Consider the following 18821-nt stretch of genomic DNA (forward strand, 5'->3'; position numbering starts at 1 on the left):
CAATAGGGCTGTTCTGCCCCCAATAAGGGGTAATTATATCTTAGTTGGGATCAAGTACAAGTACTGTTTTATTATTACAGAGAAAAGGGAATCATTTTTAAAAATTAGAATTATTTGTTTGTAATGGAGTCTATGAGAGATGGCCTTTCTGTAATTCGGAACTATCTGGATTCAGGGTTTCCGGATTAGGGATCCCATACCTGTATTGCACAACAATATAAGCAAAACATATTCTCAGAACATGTCATTTATCAAGTAGTTAATTCTTCTGAATTGTATGTCTATCCCAGTAAGTTGTTCTGAGCCCCAGAATAATGTTTTCTGATTCTAAGTAGTTGCAAATTACTCCACCCATTTGTTACTGGCATGCCAGCCATTATTGGGAGGTAACAAAGGCCAGATAGATAAATAATATTATTAACCTATTTGTATATCTATTTAGTGTATTACTTCAAAAGAGTATTTCAGTTTGACCCAATGATTTTCTCTTTGTTATACAGTATATCATTTCTGTTGCCTAACATTAGTTGTGCATCAGGAATCCCACACAGATAGGATCTAGCTGCAGCTGAGTATCTAAGGGCTCATCCAAAAGGGACAAGTAGCATTTATAGACAAGTATTAGGCCATGTTTTCTCTGCACTTGGTCTTGGGAAAATGAATGCAATCATTTTTAGCAAAATATGTTATTCAAATATATTCTTCTTGATGAACTGACTTAATACCTGCAGAATGAAGAATAATTTAAACATATAGCTACAGCTCCTCTTCACTTCCTAAAGTTGTGAACATTCAGACTGTGAAGATCAAACAAATAAAACAATGGAAAGGTGGCCATATTCTGTATGGTATCTGTCTATTTGGCCAGTGGACTGATTGGGAAGATACCGAAAAGTGTCAGCCATTGACTGAAAACCATAAAGGGTAAAATGTTAACAATGTATGTATGGTAAAACCAAAACTCTACCAAACTAGGACATTTTGGGAGCCAATGCCGTGTCACAATTTATAGCAGAGTTTAGTCATATCTACAAATTTATTCAAGATACCATCCAAAATGTGTAGAATACGTGGGTCAAAGCCTTTCATGCTTATCTGGATAAAAACTTTTCTTGGCCCTTTGCTAAAGAGAGGCCTGTTGGCATGGCAAAAGCACTTTAAGAAGGACATTAATGTCAAAACAGGACTGAGCACTGGATATGGCAGAAATTTGCCAGTACCCAATCCTTGCACTACTTACTCCTACTTGCTATTTTGCTTTCTTAACTGAGTCTTTCAAGGTTATCTCTGCTAAAAGACTCTTCTGGAGCATTGTATGTGAAGATTTTGCTGCATTTATCCTCCTGTGCTTACTGAAGCTATTAAAAAAAGTTAGCAATGTATTTATATGTGTTCTTGGGTGTTAATAATAAAGAATAAATATAAATATATTGAATGGCCCTGTATGTTACTGTTCTGTGATATTTAAAATGAGGTTCGCATTATATTATACACATTCAGTAAAGTTTAATTCCCTCATAATATAATAGATGAAAAGAAAAATATATAGTGACAGAGGATTGGGGGGTTAATTTCCTAATGAAACTGCTTAATTGCAACAATCTGTGTTGAGTTTTAATGAGACTAGTCCAAGTTAAAGTAAGTAAAATGTATGTAAAAAAGAGAGGCATAATACAGAAACACCTGTAATTGTAAAGATAAGCTAAAGAAAAGAATTCTGCCTTTGTTCTAAGTTAAAACTTGTGAGGTGATAAAGCAATCCCGCACTCTTATTTTCGTTATGTGAAAACCCTACCATTAGTAATTCTGCCCCTAAGGCTACAGTACAACATTATGCCTATGACTATCACAAGCCCTAATTCCCCCCTACATACAGACAAATACAAATATACACTTTCAACATCAAACTGCAAAGAAAACCTATGGCTAATATTGGGACAGGTCCAGGCTACAAATACCAAACCTATAAGTTTCCAGCTACTTGTGAAATCCTGTACAGCTACGATTATTTTTGGCACTAAGGACTGACTTTCATCAGCATATCCTTATTTCTTTATTTGCATGACATCAGTTACTAGCAGACAAGGATGTAATTTAAAAAAAAAACAAAACCCTACCTTTGGAAATTCAGAATTGCTGAAAAAGGTTTCTTCATATGGAGAAATTAGATTTATGTTTTGTTCTTGAGATTCTTCTGCAACAATAATAAAATCAATAGTTACAACTAGAAAACAAACCAGTTCTATGTATACCAAAGTAGAACCATAAAATATTTATAACTGAAAATAACACGTATTCGGACAGAGGTTTATGCATTTGCCGCATTGTCATATAATCTCCGGAGTGAGTGACAAGCTGTACTTTTGTAGATTTATGAATACAATACTTTTTTTATGAGCTTCTTTGTTGCAACTTTTTTCCCCAGTCTCTCTGCTCTGACACTTTACTTCTGATATACAAACTGTTTTAAGGTATTTTAAACAGTTTCCCTAAAGGAATCATGGTCCTTTTGCTTTGTCTCTGTGCAGTTGTGCATTGGACCAGACATGTTAAAATTCAGGGACATTAAAATTCAGGGCAGGTAAGCACATATCCACAATGTGCTAGGTTTGATATGGTTTTTATACTTTCATAGGAAAGAGAAGATTCAAACATATTGGGTTAATTTAATATGTGCAAAGCTTTCTACATTTTTAGAACCAATGGGCAGCATTTACTGGTCAGCTACAATCCAATTGGTTACTACATTGGACTAAGAGCACATGTGCACCTTTTTAACATTAGCTTATTTATTTTTAAACCTGTTGGTATAAAGTTGAGGGCAGCACCGCCATAAATAGATGGCCTACAATTTGCAGCGTCACCTCCCAGACATAATATTTCACTGTACTATGTTTTAAAAAAGCAGTTAAGGGCAGGTATGTGTTATCATTAGCAACAAGGACATGTTCAAATAACAGAGTGATTTGCTATATGTTGGGGTCCCAAGTTTGGTTGATAATTGTGGATAATAATAATTAGAAGAGCCTGAATATACCAGCCTTAACTGCCTAGGTAAAAGGCATCTTCAACCTTATTCTATTAATCAGGCCAGCTAGTGTCAGGGTAGTTCCATTTAGCTTATCTGGAGAGCTAGAAAGATTTAGGAACAGCCAGCTAAGCTAATGGAGCATCTTGGGCACTTCACAGAGGAGTTAAAATTGTTCAACACCCAAGTGGGTGAAAGAACATAAATCTAGAGAAAAAAGGAATACAGGGGCAGATTAGAATGGAATGAGAAAATCAAGTTAAAATGTAAAAGGACACAGAGGACACTAGAAGAAGAAGAGAGAGGATAAGTAAAGAGTGAAAAGAAGGGAGAGAATATCAGAAACAGAAGCAGTGGGCAGGAAGAACACAAGAGAAATGTGTGGGTTAGTACTGTATATGGAAGAAAAAATGCAGTGGACAGCATAAATATGAAGGAAAGAAAAATAAGATGTGGAGTGAAAAGTGGAAATAAAAGCTGAAAAAGAAAAAAGAAGAGGTAAAAAAAGAACAAATGGGGACACAAGAAGGACCAGAAGACATTATAAAATAAGAAATTTGAGAGAGACAGAAATGTAAAGCAAAGGTGAAAAACAGAAAGATACAAAAGTGGAGGAGTAGAGAGCAGGGCAAACAGTGTAGTGTAGGTGAGTAAGGAGTTGAGTGCCATATGAACAGTGCATATAACAAGCAGGAATTACACAGCAGCCTTTACAGGCAAGGGTTAAACAAAATAACACAAGAGACCTCGCTACATAACAGATGTTGCTGAAGCTAATTACAGTACAGCTTTATTATTGCTGAAACAGTTACTGCTGTTGCCACCAGGATCGAGATATTTCTCTGAAAATCAGCTATCACCTACATGGAAGTGTTCTGCCTTGCTCTGTAAACATAGCTAATAAGTGCTGTGCTCTGCTAATATTTTCTACACATTTCTGAGAACTGGGTTTTAAACAAAAATACTATTTCTCCCCCCCCCCACATGTGACCTTGCCTTGTCATTCAATAGCACCCACTTGTTGGAACTATAATGCGAGAGCTATCTATAGCTTCCTCTTCCTCATGCCTTTTTGTAAGAGAGTTTTAACTGCTGCCACAGCCAGGCATTAATGACAACTTAACCTAACACCAAGTGTAATTCTGCTGCCAGCTTCCTGACACATTTATTGGTGTGATCTTTTTGTCCCCTTCCACAAATAAAACGGTAATTTCCAACATATTAAAACATGTTACATATCCCAGTCCAAGTGGAGCTTACCATATACCCTACCACAGTGATCCCCAACAAGTAGCTCAGGGGCAACATGTTGCTCCAATTGGAGCACCAGCACACCCTTACCTCCTCCAGAGAATTACTACTTGGTGCACAGCCTAGAGAGTCGGCACTCTCCACACAGTCCAGTCAAAATATTTCAGCCAGCACAACAAGTAAAGTGCAAGCAGGGCTTGAATAAACACACAGAGGCTAAGCCCTGCTTGCACTGTACTTGTGCTGGCTGAAATATTTTGACCGCAACATGTTGCTCCCCAACCCCTTGGATGTTGCTCTCAGTGCCCCCAAACCAGGGAGTTATTTTTGAATTCCTGACTTGGGGGCAAGTTTTGGTTGAATAAAAACAAGATTTCCTACCAAATAAAGCCCCTGTAAGCTGATAGTGTGCATAGAGGCTGCCTAATAGCCAATCTTAGCCCTTATTTGGCTCCTCCATGAACTTTTATGATCCTTGTGTTGCTCTCCAAGTCTTTTTATATTTGACTGTAGCTCATGAGTAATAAACGTTGGGGACCCCTGCCCTAACACATGCACCCTTACTCTTAGGAGCTGATTTACTAACCCACGAATTCGAATTCGAATTGGAAAAATTCCGATTGGAAAACGAACATTTTGCGACTTTTTCGTATTTTTTGCGATTTTTTCGGCGCCTTTACGACTTTTCGGAAATTATCGCGACTTTTTCGTTACCAATACGATTTGCGCGAAAAAAACGCGACTTTTTCGTAGCCATTCCGAAAGTTGCGATTTTTTCGTAGCGTTAAAACTTGCGCAAAAAGTTGCGATTTTTTTCGTAGTGTTAAAACTTGCGCAAAACGTCGCGCCTTTTAAGTCTTAACGCTACGAAAAAAGCGCAACTTTTCGCGCAAGTTTTAACGCTACGAAAAAATCGCAACTTTCGGAATGGCTACGAAAAACTCGCGTTTTTCCGCAAAAATCGTATTGGTAACGAAAAAGTCGCAATAATTTTCCGAAAAAATCGCAAAATACCGATCATTACGAAAAAAACGCAATCGGACGCATTCGCCCCGTTCGTGAGTAAGTAAATGGGCCCCTTAGTATGCTGCGTTCTTAATTTGTAAAGCACACTGGATATGCCTGTACACATTATTTTGACATTGTAATTCCTTTGCATTCCATGATTCTTTTTCTACATGTTATCTCGTCACTAATTATTATTCTGTGCATTGTAATGATTGGGGTCACCAAAACTCAGCATAAACACAGAAAACCCCAATTTCTGGAAAATGGTAGACGGTACCTACCTATTAATTGATAGACACCTGGTTCACTACTTGGGTGCCACCAGAAAATAACAGTATGAAGTTTACTGCCACGAGGCATGCCACAACTTCATGTCAGAAATAAAATCCCACTTATGTAGCTAATATCATACTGCACTAGGCCTAATTGACTATTGGCTTATTTGACTAATAAATAATAATTATGAATAAATAAAGAGAACACTTACGGTTTTGTTGTTTGGATGCTGAGCTTTCCTGCGCGGCTTTATTTTCTAAACGTCTTTCTTGGTGACAGCTAAAACATACGTATATCAATAAATAATTACACATTTGATTTCATGTAACATTTAATAGCAGCCATACTTGTATAGAAAAGTGTGATGCTGAACTAACATCTAAAAAGTCCCCATAAAACAGACTGCGTATTCATTAAGTTCCACTGTATAGATACTAGAGAGATGATGCTGAGCTTCCCTTGTGGACTAAATCAGTATGTGAAAGCTCCATCAGAATAATGCAGTAAATGAGCCATTAATTCCATTTTAGACTTCTAAAATCAGTGGAACCAAATAAAAAGTTTTATGTATAAACATGGCATTTTGACCTGCGCATTTCTCTTTTGTTAAAATGGGGCATCTTAATCCCATAATGTTGATTTCCACAGCTTTTCACCCAAATACATGTACCCATTTACATCACCGCATGTAAGTAGTTATAAAGCTCAGTAAATATTTTTTTAGCAATGTATATTAGTGTAAATTTGTGAAAATAGCTGGATTATTTTTATGTCATATGCCGACTTTTTCAATTTTTTTTATGTCCTGTTGACTTTTAAAGAATATAGAACAGAGGTGCTAATTTTCACATTATTCTGGTATCTTTTATAAATGGGCAAAGTGAAGCTTAAGCATATGGAATAATACAACAACAGAGCTATAGGCAATTTATTTTACAGCTATTTCCTTCCATTTTTAACTGTTAATTCAAAAGCGCACTTTTATAAATAGACCCCTCTAGGTGATCATTATGTAGGTGTAGCAGGGTAGCTTTGTGTGCTGTGAAAGCATCAACATTTCAGCATGTCAATTGGGAACTCTATTTAGTTAAATTATATATTTACGTATTTCCTGTAATCAAGGACAGCAATCGTTTTTTCCAAAGCGTCCCCTAAGCCAACCCAGCCAAGCTGAACTTACACCTCCAGCCATGCCAGCAGCTATAAGAAGAGTGAATCATTATCATCAGTCATGCTGGGGTTGGAGCTATATAAGCTGGAGTACAAATGTATATGGTTCTTTAGCCAGTAGAAGGTAGAGCAGCATCCCAAACCCAGTGTGCGACAGAACCAGATTTCTGAATCAGGCAACATTATCCTGGTGCTAAGGGAAGTTCTACTGGGCTGCTTTTGGCTTAGGGGCTCAGTCTTTATGATTTATAATAATAATGACACATTTTTCATCAATTATAGGAATGTGTCAATATCACTCTAAGGGGCTGATTTACGAATCCACAAATCCGAATCCCGAATGGAAAAAAATCGGATTGGAAACGAACATTTTGCGACTTTTTCGATTTTTTTCGTTGCCGTTACGACTTGCGCAAATTGTCGCGACTTTTTCGTAGCCGTTATGACTTTCATATTGAGCGCTAGTAAACGGCGGGCAAACCTTTCAGATTTTTTCGTGACGGCTACAACAAAGTAGCGATAATTCGCGCAAGTCGTAACGGCTACGAAAAAGTTGCGACAATTTCCGAAAAAGTTGCGACGGCGACGAAAAAAACGCAAAATATCGATCATTACGAAAAAACGCATTCAGACGCTTTCGATCCGTTCGTGGATTAGTAAATCGGCCCCTAAATGTACCCCGGAAATTACACATTGTAAGAGTTGCATTTTGAATTCACTAGCCTTGTGTATTTGTATTATATCCCCTTATTGCTCTATAAATAAGTCTTTTTTTGCTGGTTTGCCATACCCTGACCCACTTAACATGCAAGCAACTACACTAAGGGTGTCAACTCAATCACATAAGGGGGCTGAAATCTAATAACTAAGGCTAAGTCGCGGTCAGGCACAGTCACAGTGCAGTCAGGCAATCGGTGCTGCACAGTCAGGCACAGTCACCAGGGGCCACATAAAACAGCCAGAAGGGCCATATTTGGCCCAAGGGCCTTGTGTTTGACACATGTGAACTAGACTGTCAGATGATTGGATTTTCCAAGACTTCACTAGACCATGAGATCCCCAACCCAACCAATTATACTATGCTGGGTGCCAAAATAATCTTATCTTTGGTCCAAGGGCTGGATTACAGTGGCTAATTTGGAAAATTGGTTGATCTTAATGTGTTTGGCCAGTTTTAGATTATACAAGTATGTACAAACTATTTGTTAAAACATTGAAAATCCAGATTTAGCTGTGATATTTATACATACAGGTATATTCATCATTCTATAATAGAATATTGTTTCTATTAAATCAATGTGAGAAATCTGATTATTAATTAATTATTTTTTACGCTTATATAATAAGAAATGCACTTAGACTCACCTTTTGACAAATGTATCACTCGTGTTAAAGGGTAACTTAGGTACCGGCCTGTTTCTCAGAATGAATGATTTTGTTGGAGGACTCTTTAGTAGAGGTTTGTGTCCATCATCCTTACTTTTGTCGTAGATCTCATTGTCTACCATTGGTCCTTGAAATTCAAAAAAGCCTGAATTCTGTGAGTCTAATTGTGTCTCAAGATCCAAAGGAAAATCTTTTACACTGTGATCTTTTATTTCCAATGATTTTTCATTCAGTCCTGTTCTGTTGAATTGGTCATTTGAGTCTTCTTTTTGCTGATATTGACATGTTGAATTATTATCTGCTTCCTTTGAAGGAGATGAATCAGGGGATGCATTGTACTCCATGGTGGAACCTTGAACCTGTTCACTAACTGGCAGAATAGTGTCTAATGGCTTTGAGCCATGTGTAATGGAGTTCTGTAATTCTGAATCAGACGTCAATGAATCCGAGTTCCTGGATTCTCTTCTCATCTGCTCTTGTATGCTTTGTAGCTTTGCAATGATTCTCTTCCGATGCCCAGTAAGAGATATTCCCATTTCTTGAAGTATCTCATGATTCAATTTTTCACATTCTAGAACTGTATAATAACCAGACTTTAGGAAGTTTGGAAGATAAGTCTCTAAATTAATATCAGCTAGCAGCGGGCCAATATTAGAATTCTGTTGAGGGCTTGAGGACATTTTGATCATCCCATAATCATTTACAAGGTTTCTATATAATTCTGAAATTGAACAAAATCATAGTTAAACATGGGTTGTGGTTACTTCTGTATTATGGAAACGATAGCTCAGTAATTAATACTGGGCCGTGCTGCACCGGGGCAGTAAACCATAGCATAGCAACCAATCAGTGATTAACTTTGCTCAATCAGTTTTAGGTAGCACAAAGAAAGCAAACATTTAATTGGTTGCTCAGTATTGGTAAATGACCCAAATATGTTTACATAATTAATTGCAAAGCATTAACATGTTTGGAGAGTGGAGAGCATCCCCTAGATATCTTCCTAGATACTACCTATTAATAGGGTTTTTATGTGTTTTTATTAAAAATTTCACAATAAAGAATTAACATTACTCAGACCGACATGCCGGCCAATAATTACAATTTATAACCAAAATTCACCCCCCCAGTCCACTGGCCAAATGTCCCGATGAAGAACTTGACATATGGACAAAAGCAGTCTCGGTCGGGAATGGCAAGATGGTGTAGAGACACATATGCTATAATAAATGTAGTCAAAACTAAAATAGAGAATAAATACTACTGTGAATCTAGAAATATTCTAGTTGATGTTGAACTACATCTATGGCCTTTGCAAAGTTACACGCCAGCATATTCGCTAATCCCTACAGAAGAAGCCACAGGGAACAGAAAAGGATATACACAATTGCAAATTGCCTCTATTGGCTCCATGACAAGTACAGTATACAGTAAGTATAGTATACATTCACTCAGTTCATTCTAATTCATTGAGGTTCCTCTTGATTTTATCTGCTGTTAAAGGTATGCTATTTGTGGAAAAACAACAACTAAAGATTAATTATATGTTAGTTTGGATCAAGTACAAGGTACTGTTTTCTTTGATTAAAATTGAGTCTAGCCATCCTGTAATTTGGAGCTTTCTGGATAATGGGTTTCTGGACATGCCATACCTGTACCACAATTATTCATGTACTGTACATGAAAGAAACAGCACTGTGTATTTCAATGCACCTTAAATATATGTTTTATTTTTTCATTTGTATTAGTCTAATTGAATCAGTAAAAGAAAAATATAGCCTCAACCTTATGTTTTTTGCTTTCTGTAGCAACCAAGATATACAAGATATACCCCCATAGCTGTGAAGAACTATACCTCCAACAATGCCCCAGTAGCTCCTCATCTTTATTTTCTGTTCAGGCCAAGTAGATGCTTAATGTGAATCTACCTTCCTGGCACTAACAACTTGCAGAGTCCAGGCCAACCTTGCTGCGCAACACTAACATTCTACCACCTATATGGAGGGTCCAGTGGACTTTTAAGGACAGGCACCAATTCAGTTTAGGTGGGTGGCAGAGGGGCCTCTATGACCAATCAAACTCTGGGTCAGAGAAGGGGAGGAGTTATTATCCATAGGTTAGATATGGCGTTTGAGAAGCTGGTAATTTTCTGTTGCATGGGGTCCTAGGAATGGAATTAACTCCACAGATACAGATAATGTATATTTTTTTAATTTGGCCTGCTTACATACATAACTTTAGCTATTAATCCCCCATTGTGTATTCTTGTGTAGATCTCATTTTCCTTTTCTAGACACAAACCAGGGAGGTTTGCTAATTGAACTGATGAAACCAAAATCAATCCAGTGAGCAAGCCATACTAGTTAAAATGGATGTCCATCACAGCTATTTATTTCTGCTTTCTTTAAGCCCAAAATAATTGTTTTGCCTGTGATGGCAATGATCATTAAGATTATATTGCTGTTGTACCAGTTCATTCTAAATGCCACTTTTATTTGATCTGGGTTCACAATCCACTCAAATGTTGTCAAAATAAATATGTAATTGTATTTTAATGGACAATGTGAGGCATTTGGTCCTGATCATAGTACAGATGTAGCAAAGACATAAACATAAACAATAACAAGTAATACAGAAAACCCAACTGCTTTTAAATGGAACAAAACTTGGATGGGTTCTGTAGCTACCAATATAAAAGAAACACTATGCCAGAATATCTTAATGCACTGCACACCAACCATAGCATCAGCTTTATGAAGCTCCCAGCAGACTCTTACTGATCCTACCTTCTCACTCTCTACACTCATATTTGTAGCCAAGGTATTATAAGCTGTATGACAAACCAATGCTCTCTATGGTAAATAGTTGCTCTTAGTTAATAGTGTCTTCTCCTTATATTTCTATGTTGACATCACCTTAAACACCAGCATGTTCAGTAGTATCTCTTTCTAATTTCCAAACAAACATGAAAAAAATCACAAACACATTGAGGTATATTCCTGTAGCCTTGGAGCCATAATATTAAACTTCTGGGCCTGGTTAGTACAGGATATTGGTACCCAGGGTAATGCAGTAATGCTGGGGAGCCTACTTCAGGAGAAATAAGTATAGTGTCTCAGGAACGTCCAACCTGTAGCCCTTTAGCTGTGTGCAAACACATCCTTCAGTCTCAATAAATACATAAAGTGTAATAATATATATCATACTTTTTTAAGTTATTTTCTGGTGGTGGATTGGAGTCAAAAGCCTTTTATTGTACCAAATGTGCACTAATGCAAATGTCTATATATGTAATAATAATAAATAATGAAGTCAATCTGACAACAACAATATACACTGTTTCACTGTCAAATGAAATGATAGAACTGAGATTAAAAGGATAGGTATTGTTTATGTAACTTGTCAGCAGACAATACATAAACTCACAGCAATAGCCAAACATATCTATGGACTGAGGATCCTAAAAATATACCCAGAATATATACAATATACTGTATATAAAAAATAAATCTGCTGATTTTTTCCATTGATATAGGGCCCTCATGTATTGCTGTGGGGCTTTGGGTATGAGAGCTCCTTATCCCTAATGAAGTTGCCATTCATAACTTCCATAAATGTCATGATAGTATTATTATGGTATGTGGAAACTGCATAAATCTTTGCTCACCAAGGAATGGAATGTAAAGCTGTCAAGAAATCATTCCATGGATTAGCTGATATTCAAAATATTAAGGGTTCAACAGACTGCAAATACATCGCACTGAGACTGAGATTTGACTGATGGCCCATCATCCATACCTGTAGGCTGTCTGTTATGCAAGGGTGTCAGAGCTCTGTTATTAAACACAATATATGTTCCTGCCATTTCATATCTAGTTAACATTAATTTATGGACCTTGCACTTGATAAGAATGTTCCATTCTACTGCATGAAGAGATTAGCCATAAGAGTGCAGATCAAATATCCATCATAAATTCTAATAGCAAATGTATCACCAGTAGAGTGCTTTCTGCCATTAAATTCAAGCATTCACATATGACTAGTGTGTTAAGCACAATTATATAGAGTATATTAATATTTGGGAACTCTAGTTAGTTAGTATTGACAAATATTTGCTAAACGTCTGCCATTAGGGTTACTTACACTTACAACTTAACTACACCCACTGAAGGTCATGGCCAATGTCTGCAAACTAAATAAACAACTTTAAAACTGCACTGCCAACTCCATTTTTTGTGGGCCAGAAAAGCATAGCACTATAAATGCAGTGGCAACTTCATTGAGGGTATTTACAATGTAGGATACAGTTTACAAAAAAGGCAAAAAAGGCCACAATTGGTGTGCTGTAGTGATGTCGTCTACACAAGATTTGCAGGTCATGGTCTGGTTAGGACTGAGCTCTTTCTTCTGCCCTCCTTGCCTGCAACCTTACACTGCGCCACTTTCACCTCCAGCAGCCTCTATTTGTAGGTGCACACCTGCTTTGCCCCAGGGCACAGAGAGCAGCATTCCCCAGGGCACATGTGTTTGTTAGATGAGCCCTAAGGGCAGAGATGGGCCAATGCATGACAGGGCCCGAAATTATTCTTTCTAGTATTGGATGCTCTAAGAATATAGGTCACACCAGCGGGACTCCTTCTTGCTGCCAAATTGTGTTCCTGAACAGTGCGCTGGTGTAACCTATATTATCAGCACATCTGGTATTAGAAAGAATCCTTTTGAGCCTAAGGAGAAGTGATGAGCAAAAATAAATGAAAGAGGGGTTGAAGGGGTAAGCAAGAAGAGGCAATGCTGACTGTGCCCCCATGTTCTGCGTACCCCTAGTTCCGGCCCTGCCTAAGGGGGCGTTCTTGTGGGACTGGCATGGGGATTGATTAATGCCCCCAGAACATATAGCAGTATAAATATAGTACCAGCTTCATTCTTTCAGCAGTTTCAGGACACATCAGTACCAATGCAGTGACAATTATATTTGTATTGCCCCAGAACAAATATTATTTTATGTAAATGCAGTGCCAACATCATGTTTAATGCCCTTAACACATAGCAGTATAAACACATTGCCAGATTCATCACTCTGCAAAAAAAAAAACACTTTTAAAAAAAGAATGGATATAATAGAGTCTATGGGAGATGACCTTCCCGTAATTCTGAACTTTCTGGATAATGGATCCCATACCTGTATATCACTCCATTCATATAGGCTGACAGCTTAAACATTAAGAACTTAAGAGGATTTGCGGCTCCTTTCTACCTCTTTATCCGCCAGTGCCCCATACACCTGTCAACAAGGTGCATCTCCAATGGAAACTTTCAGTTTCAGACTATTGACAGATCAATTACGATCCAACAGGTTCAAAACTGACCTCTCCCCTGACACATATAACCAGACAGCAATATGTTCAAAATCATCTAAACTGCCCAACCAAATCTGGGCATGTATGGCTTGCTTTACCTGTGTTACAATCTAATTTATTGTGTTTAAAAATCTGAAATGTTTGTTTGGGTAATAACTTCTATAGATAGAAAATACTAGCTCTGGAACAGTTAAAACTTTATTTCTCTTACTAGCTATGCCGTGGGCTTTGAATTACTTCTAGTCTAGTAAGTACAGTTAGCAACTGGAGCAGACATATGCCTTTGCCCATCACATACACTTAACACACATATAGATTACAGTCGAACAGACAGACAGGGATGAATAAATAGATAGATAGATAGATAGATAGATAGATAGATGATAGATAGATAGATAGATAGATAGATAGATAGATAGATAGATAGATAGATAGATAGAGGGGCAAAGACAAAGGTAGAAGATAGAGAGAGAAGTAGGATCCTCTTTCAGTTAAACCCCCATGCTAGATTGCACTGTATTACTTACCATAGCTATACTGAATATATCACCTCAGCCTTTTCCCTCCTGTAAATGGCACAGATTATTTTAAATATCCAAAGCCCAAACGACTGATATAAGATTCCTCACGTTTCACTGGTGTCTTTGAAAAATACTTGATGTTTAGGTTGTGTTTCCTTTCTTTCGTTTTGAAACTTCAGGCACATTTACTTGCTCAGAGCTAAAGTTCAGATCAACCTTTCTTAAGTCACACCCAGTTTTACAAACACAGAATATAACCTGAGTCAATGGAAAGGAATTCCCTTTATATCGTGTAACAGTGTAGGTGATTGTGGGTTTGTGTATGTGCAGCCAGCAGTGTAGGACAATTCTATTTTCCAAGTGAATATTCTATTGAATTGCTTTCCTGTTTGCGGGATATTTGTGTTTGGAGGCTGCCAGACACACTATGGGAATATGTACTCTGAGCCTTCCTTATACGCAGGTCCTGCCTTGCACTGACTCAGCATGAAATGACAAAGCTGTAATATTATTAGAAGTGATTAAGTACAATTGTAATGAGATGCGTGGCGGAAATGAGTGGTTACGGGTGAACCTTACAAAACTTGTCCTGCAAAAGGGTGAATCGTTGCCCTTAATATGTATACAAAGGGAGTTGGTGTTTCTTCATGCCAATGAGCAATATGTTTTGCTCATTTAAAGTGCTGGACTCAAATGGATGCAAAAAAAAAAAATTGTGCAGTATGGGAAAAGTCACAGTGAAAAACGCCCATTGACTTTAACGAGTTTCGCAATTTTTTCCATTTTGCAAATAGTTTGTGAAGAGGAATATATTGTATCTGCATCCTGCATGGCTAGTTAGCACTTAATTAAGATGCATGCTGCAGGCTGAACTGCTTTATGTGCAGCCATGCAATGTACATCTAACTAGTCATGCAGGATGTGGATTCCATATTTGGCCAGTATTACCCTACCTATATTCCTCCTCCCTCCCACCCCTCACTAATATACGCAGTCAGCTGTGTATTTGTGGGGCAAGCAGCAGGTATCTGCACCAGGGCTGGAAGGTAGACAGAAGAGGCACCTGCCTAGGGTGTATCAGTAAAAGGGCACTAAGTATGTACCTCTGTTTCCATAGTCTGTGATCTCTTACCCCCACCACTGATTTCCTGACGCTCCCCCCTATACAGCGTCTGCACACTGCGCTCACCCTCTATGGCTTCCCTTGACTAAAGATCGGAATTGTAACATGTATAACCAACTTAAGGGTCAGAGAACACAGTAGTAGAATAAGTGGGAGTTGCCATCTAGTCAGAGGGGGGAAAATAAAAGAGACCAACTGCTGAGTATATAAGCTCTCCCATTGAAGGTCATCTATTGGTAGTCTCCCTAAACAAAAATGTCACCCTCCTTCCCTCAAGCTAGTGGTGCTATTGCCTTTCCTCAGTTGAGGCTCTATTTTCCCCAGGTACCAGCCATATTCTCATATTCTCTGTGAACTGGGAAGATACCGGGTGCCATAAGGTAATGATGGGAGCATGGTTACTCTCTACTGGACTGGAATGATCTGTACAGAAGTGAAAGTCTTTCAAACACACCCAACTGCCATACTGATATGCAGTATACGTAATTAAAATACATTCTGCATATTCTGGGTGAAACCCTGATACTGCATAAATCTATAGGCGTGTTGAAACTGGTGTCTGTATGAAAGGGCTGCTTCTGGGTAATTATAGCCTCTCCCCTTTTTCTAGCTGCTGGGGAATTTATAGCCTTGTTCTCTTAAACCTTCAGGCTAAAAGCCTGAAAAGTAATGCATGTTGGCCCTGCAATCTCAGTAGGTAACCTAGGAACTCAAACTAAGGGGCATACTGACTAATAAGCATGTACATTCTATATGGAGCTGAATCATATAAAGCTCGGCTGAGCAGAGCAATGCAGAATAGGTTTCACAGTGCCTTGTGGCCTGATATGCACAAGAGAAACATCCCATTAAATCTATGCATTAGTTAAGTCCTGACCTCTTTATATATCAGGTCTATCTGTAAAGGAGACTGTAAATTATGCTCCCCCTATATCCTGAGCAGCTTTACCAGTAAACTGGCAGATTGTGCTACAGCTGTGCCGGCAGAGCTTATCTGGACACGCTCTATGGTATCGATATTCCTATCGTTTCAGCTGGAATTCTTTACCCTTCAGGCATGTTCAAGAGCAGCGGCAACAAGTTCTAAACATGCAGGGACTCCTTCGCACTAATCCCACAGCTGCAAGTTATTTTCAGAAAGGCTACATGTAAAATAGAAGATGTCTACACTGATCCTTTTCCCATGTCTGTGTTTGCATTTTTTTGCTTTTTTTTGCAACATGCTTCATTTTTATTCGCTTCATGTGTGCTCACTGTGTATTAAAACAGACAAATGCACACTGAATGCACAAAAATGCACTTGTTTGAGTTAAAAAATCCATACAGCACATTCCAACGCCCAGGCAGCCTTAGGGCACTAATGCAATGAGTGTGTTACTAGAAATTGCTTGGCCTTACAGCAAAATCAATTTAGTACCCTCAGAATAAGAAAAATATTTAATTACTGATCAGTCAGCATTCTGCTGGGTCCAATACACTACAGAACCTTTTCCCTCCCCCCATAGTTACATAGTTACATAGGGTTGAAAAAAGACCAGAGTCCAGTTGCCACAGGGTCTGCTTCCCATATTTAACGTATAGGTATTCAGCTGCATAGCCTTACTGCTCCCAAGCTCAATGCATCAATCCCCAATGGCTCACCGCTTAGCCTTTTAGCATATTATGAACGAAGAGGAGAGTACCTTCATGCAGATTCACTGCTTTAAAAATATTTTTATTTCAGACCAATGCACACAACATATAAAATAGTTTTTAAAATTATTTTTAAAGCAGTGAATCTGCATGAAGGTGCTCTCGTCTTCGTTCATAATCTGCTTCCCATATTGTTGCACCCCTGTATGCAATATGGTATGCCCTGTGCATTAGCAATAAACTAATATGCTGTATGATTGTGAAGATTCTCATTCCTCCAGGTTATGGTATATCTGTAGTAATAAGTCAAATCAACTGGACTTGCTGTGTTTTTTTTTCTTGAAGACGTTTCGCAAGTCATCCAACTCAATTCAGAATGACTTTTACAAAGATCTTCCTGGAATAAATACCCTGGAATGTTGCTCCAATCATAACCAGCATGGTTATTGCAAGATACATACTGCACCTAAAGCAGGGGAAGAAGTTCTTGCTGAATGACATACTCTTGCACCTCCTAGTGCTTTTTGCACATCCCAATCTGAGTAAATGGCCCCTACAATATTATTCAATAAGATGCTCCTTGTCTGATGCAACTGAAGTGGTGACTGGCAGACAACTCAAGTGTTTTTGCAATGAGGTCCATCTTCCACTGCTCCTTGATATGTAATGTTTTCCATTACATATTGTTAAGTACGGTGACAGGCGGACAGAGGAGTTCTGTCGTCCACTGTTTTAAAAAGATGGAAGAGCCCTTTGCCACTGGACTAGTCTCTGAGGAGCTGCATGTTCAAAGATCTGGATCCAGCTGACGTGCTATATTCAGTTTAGTTGACTTTGTATGACCTTAACGTGAAGCTGCCATGAGCATTACATTACATGATTAAATTTTCCCTTCTTCCTTTATATCTAGATTAAATGATACTTCATCTGATCTGCAGCTCCGTCTCTTCCTCAGAAGAAATAAAAAGAAATTCCTGCACTTAAAAAGTACAGAGGCATCAACAAGACTGACTGGGATTCACAAATTTCTGCTTTTACATCCCAAGGAAATCCCAGGCCCTCAGACTAGCGTGACCTACATAGCAAAAGCAATATGCAAAGGGAAAGTCTGGGCTGGAGCGCACCCCCCGAAGCTAAACCAGTACGTCTGGGTAATAACAGCTACATTTGTACCTAAAGTGCAAGTTCATCTTTAAATATACTTTTATTCTATCAAAAATAGACCTATTATAGCCAACCTTTTCGTTGGTCTTTATATTTTACTTTTTTTTTAACAAAAATTACTGTCTCTTTCTCTTCTGCAGCTGAAATGCATAGTTCTTTCAATATAGCCCATGCTATATTCCCATAATGTGTCTATGGAAATCAGTCCGTGCTTTTTTTCACGTGTCTTTTTTTGCTCTAAAACTCAAATTTCTTGTGAAAAATCAATACTGCAACAAATCCAAAAGCTTTTAAGGTCACAAAGAAGTCAATGGGCAACTGTGCCATTTAATAATCTTTGTTGTATTTTTTGGACACTCCATTAGGTAAAAAATTCCAAATATTTAAGTTGCTAGTGTTTTTTAAGATTTTTTTTTTGTTTGTGCTTTTTTCAAAGGCTGTTTTAATCACTTGGCATTTGTGGTTTTAGAGAAAATTCTCTAAAACCACAAAAATTTGAATTTTGATAAATGGGCCCCCCAGTATCAACAATTAAAATGTGCCTTGACTCATGAATAATTCAATAATAAATGCTTTCATATTAAATAAAGGTCAGGGGAAAATCTCAGGGTCACCTGTGAAGAAACTGAATTTATCATGGAATAATAAATATATATTTTTATCATATTTTTCCATGTATGTATGTATGTATAACTTTATTTATAAAGCGCCACAAGGGTACGCAGCGCTGTACAATCTTACAATATACAAAATTACACACAGGGAGGACAAGTGATATAATAAATAAATACAATAAATACATATACTGTATATATATAAGTGCCATGTGGTATGAGACACAGTAGGAAGGAGGTCCCTGCCCCGTAGAGCTTACAATCTGAGTGGTTGGGTAACATACAGGCACA

General features: G+C 38.0%; 1 protein-coding gene across 2 annotated transcripts in view; it reads right to left on the reverse strand.

Moving 5' to 3' along the window:
- Window positions 1-14222, reverse strand: part of arap2 (ArfGAP with RhoGAP domain, ankyrin repeat and PH domain 2) — a 137842-nt gene extending 123620 nt beyond the window's left edge. For both annotated transcript variants that reach the window (XM_031895360.1, XM_031895359.1), the window contains exons 1-4: window positions 14004-14222; window positions 8099-8840; window positions 5775-5842; window positions 2118-2194 (exon numbers count right to left, since the gene is read on the reverse strand). In XM_031895360.1, coding sequence (XP_031751220.1) covers window positions 2118-2194; window positions 5775-5842; window positions 8099-8808 — 855 coding nt within the window. In that variant the 5' untranslated portion in view covers window positions 8809-8840; window positions 14004-14222. The remainder of the gene's footprint in view (window positions 1-2117; window positions 2195-5774; window positions 5843-8098; window positions 8841-14003) is intronic.
- Between the last annotated feature and the right edge of the window lie 4599 nt (window positions 14223-18821).

The sequence above is a fragment of the Xenopus tropicalis genome, chromosome 1, assembly GCF_000004195.4.
Source record: "Xenopus tropicalis strain Nigerian chromosome 1, UCB_Xtro_10.0, whole genome shotgun sequence".
Classification (NCBI taxonomy): Eukaryota; Metazoa; Chordata; class Amphibia; order Anura; family Pipidae; genus Xenopus; species Xenopus tropicalis.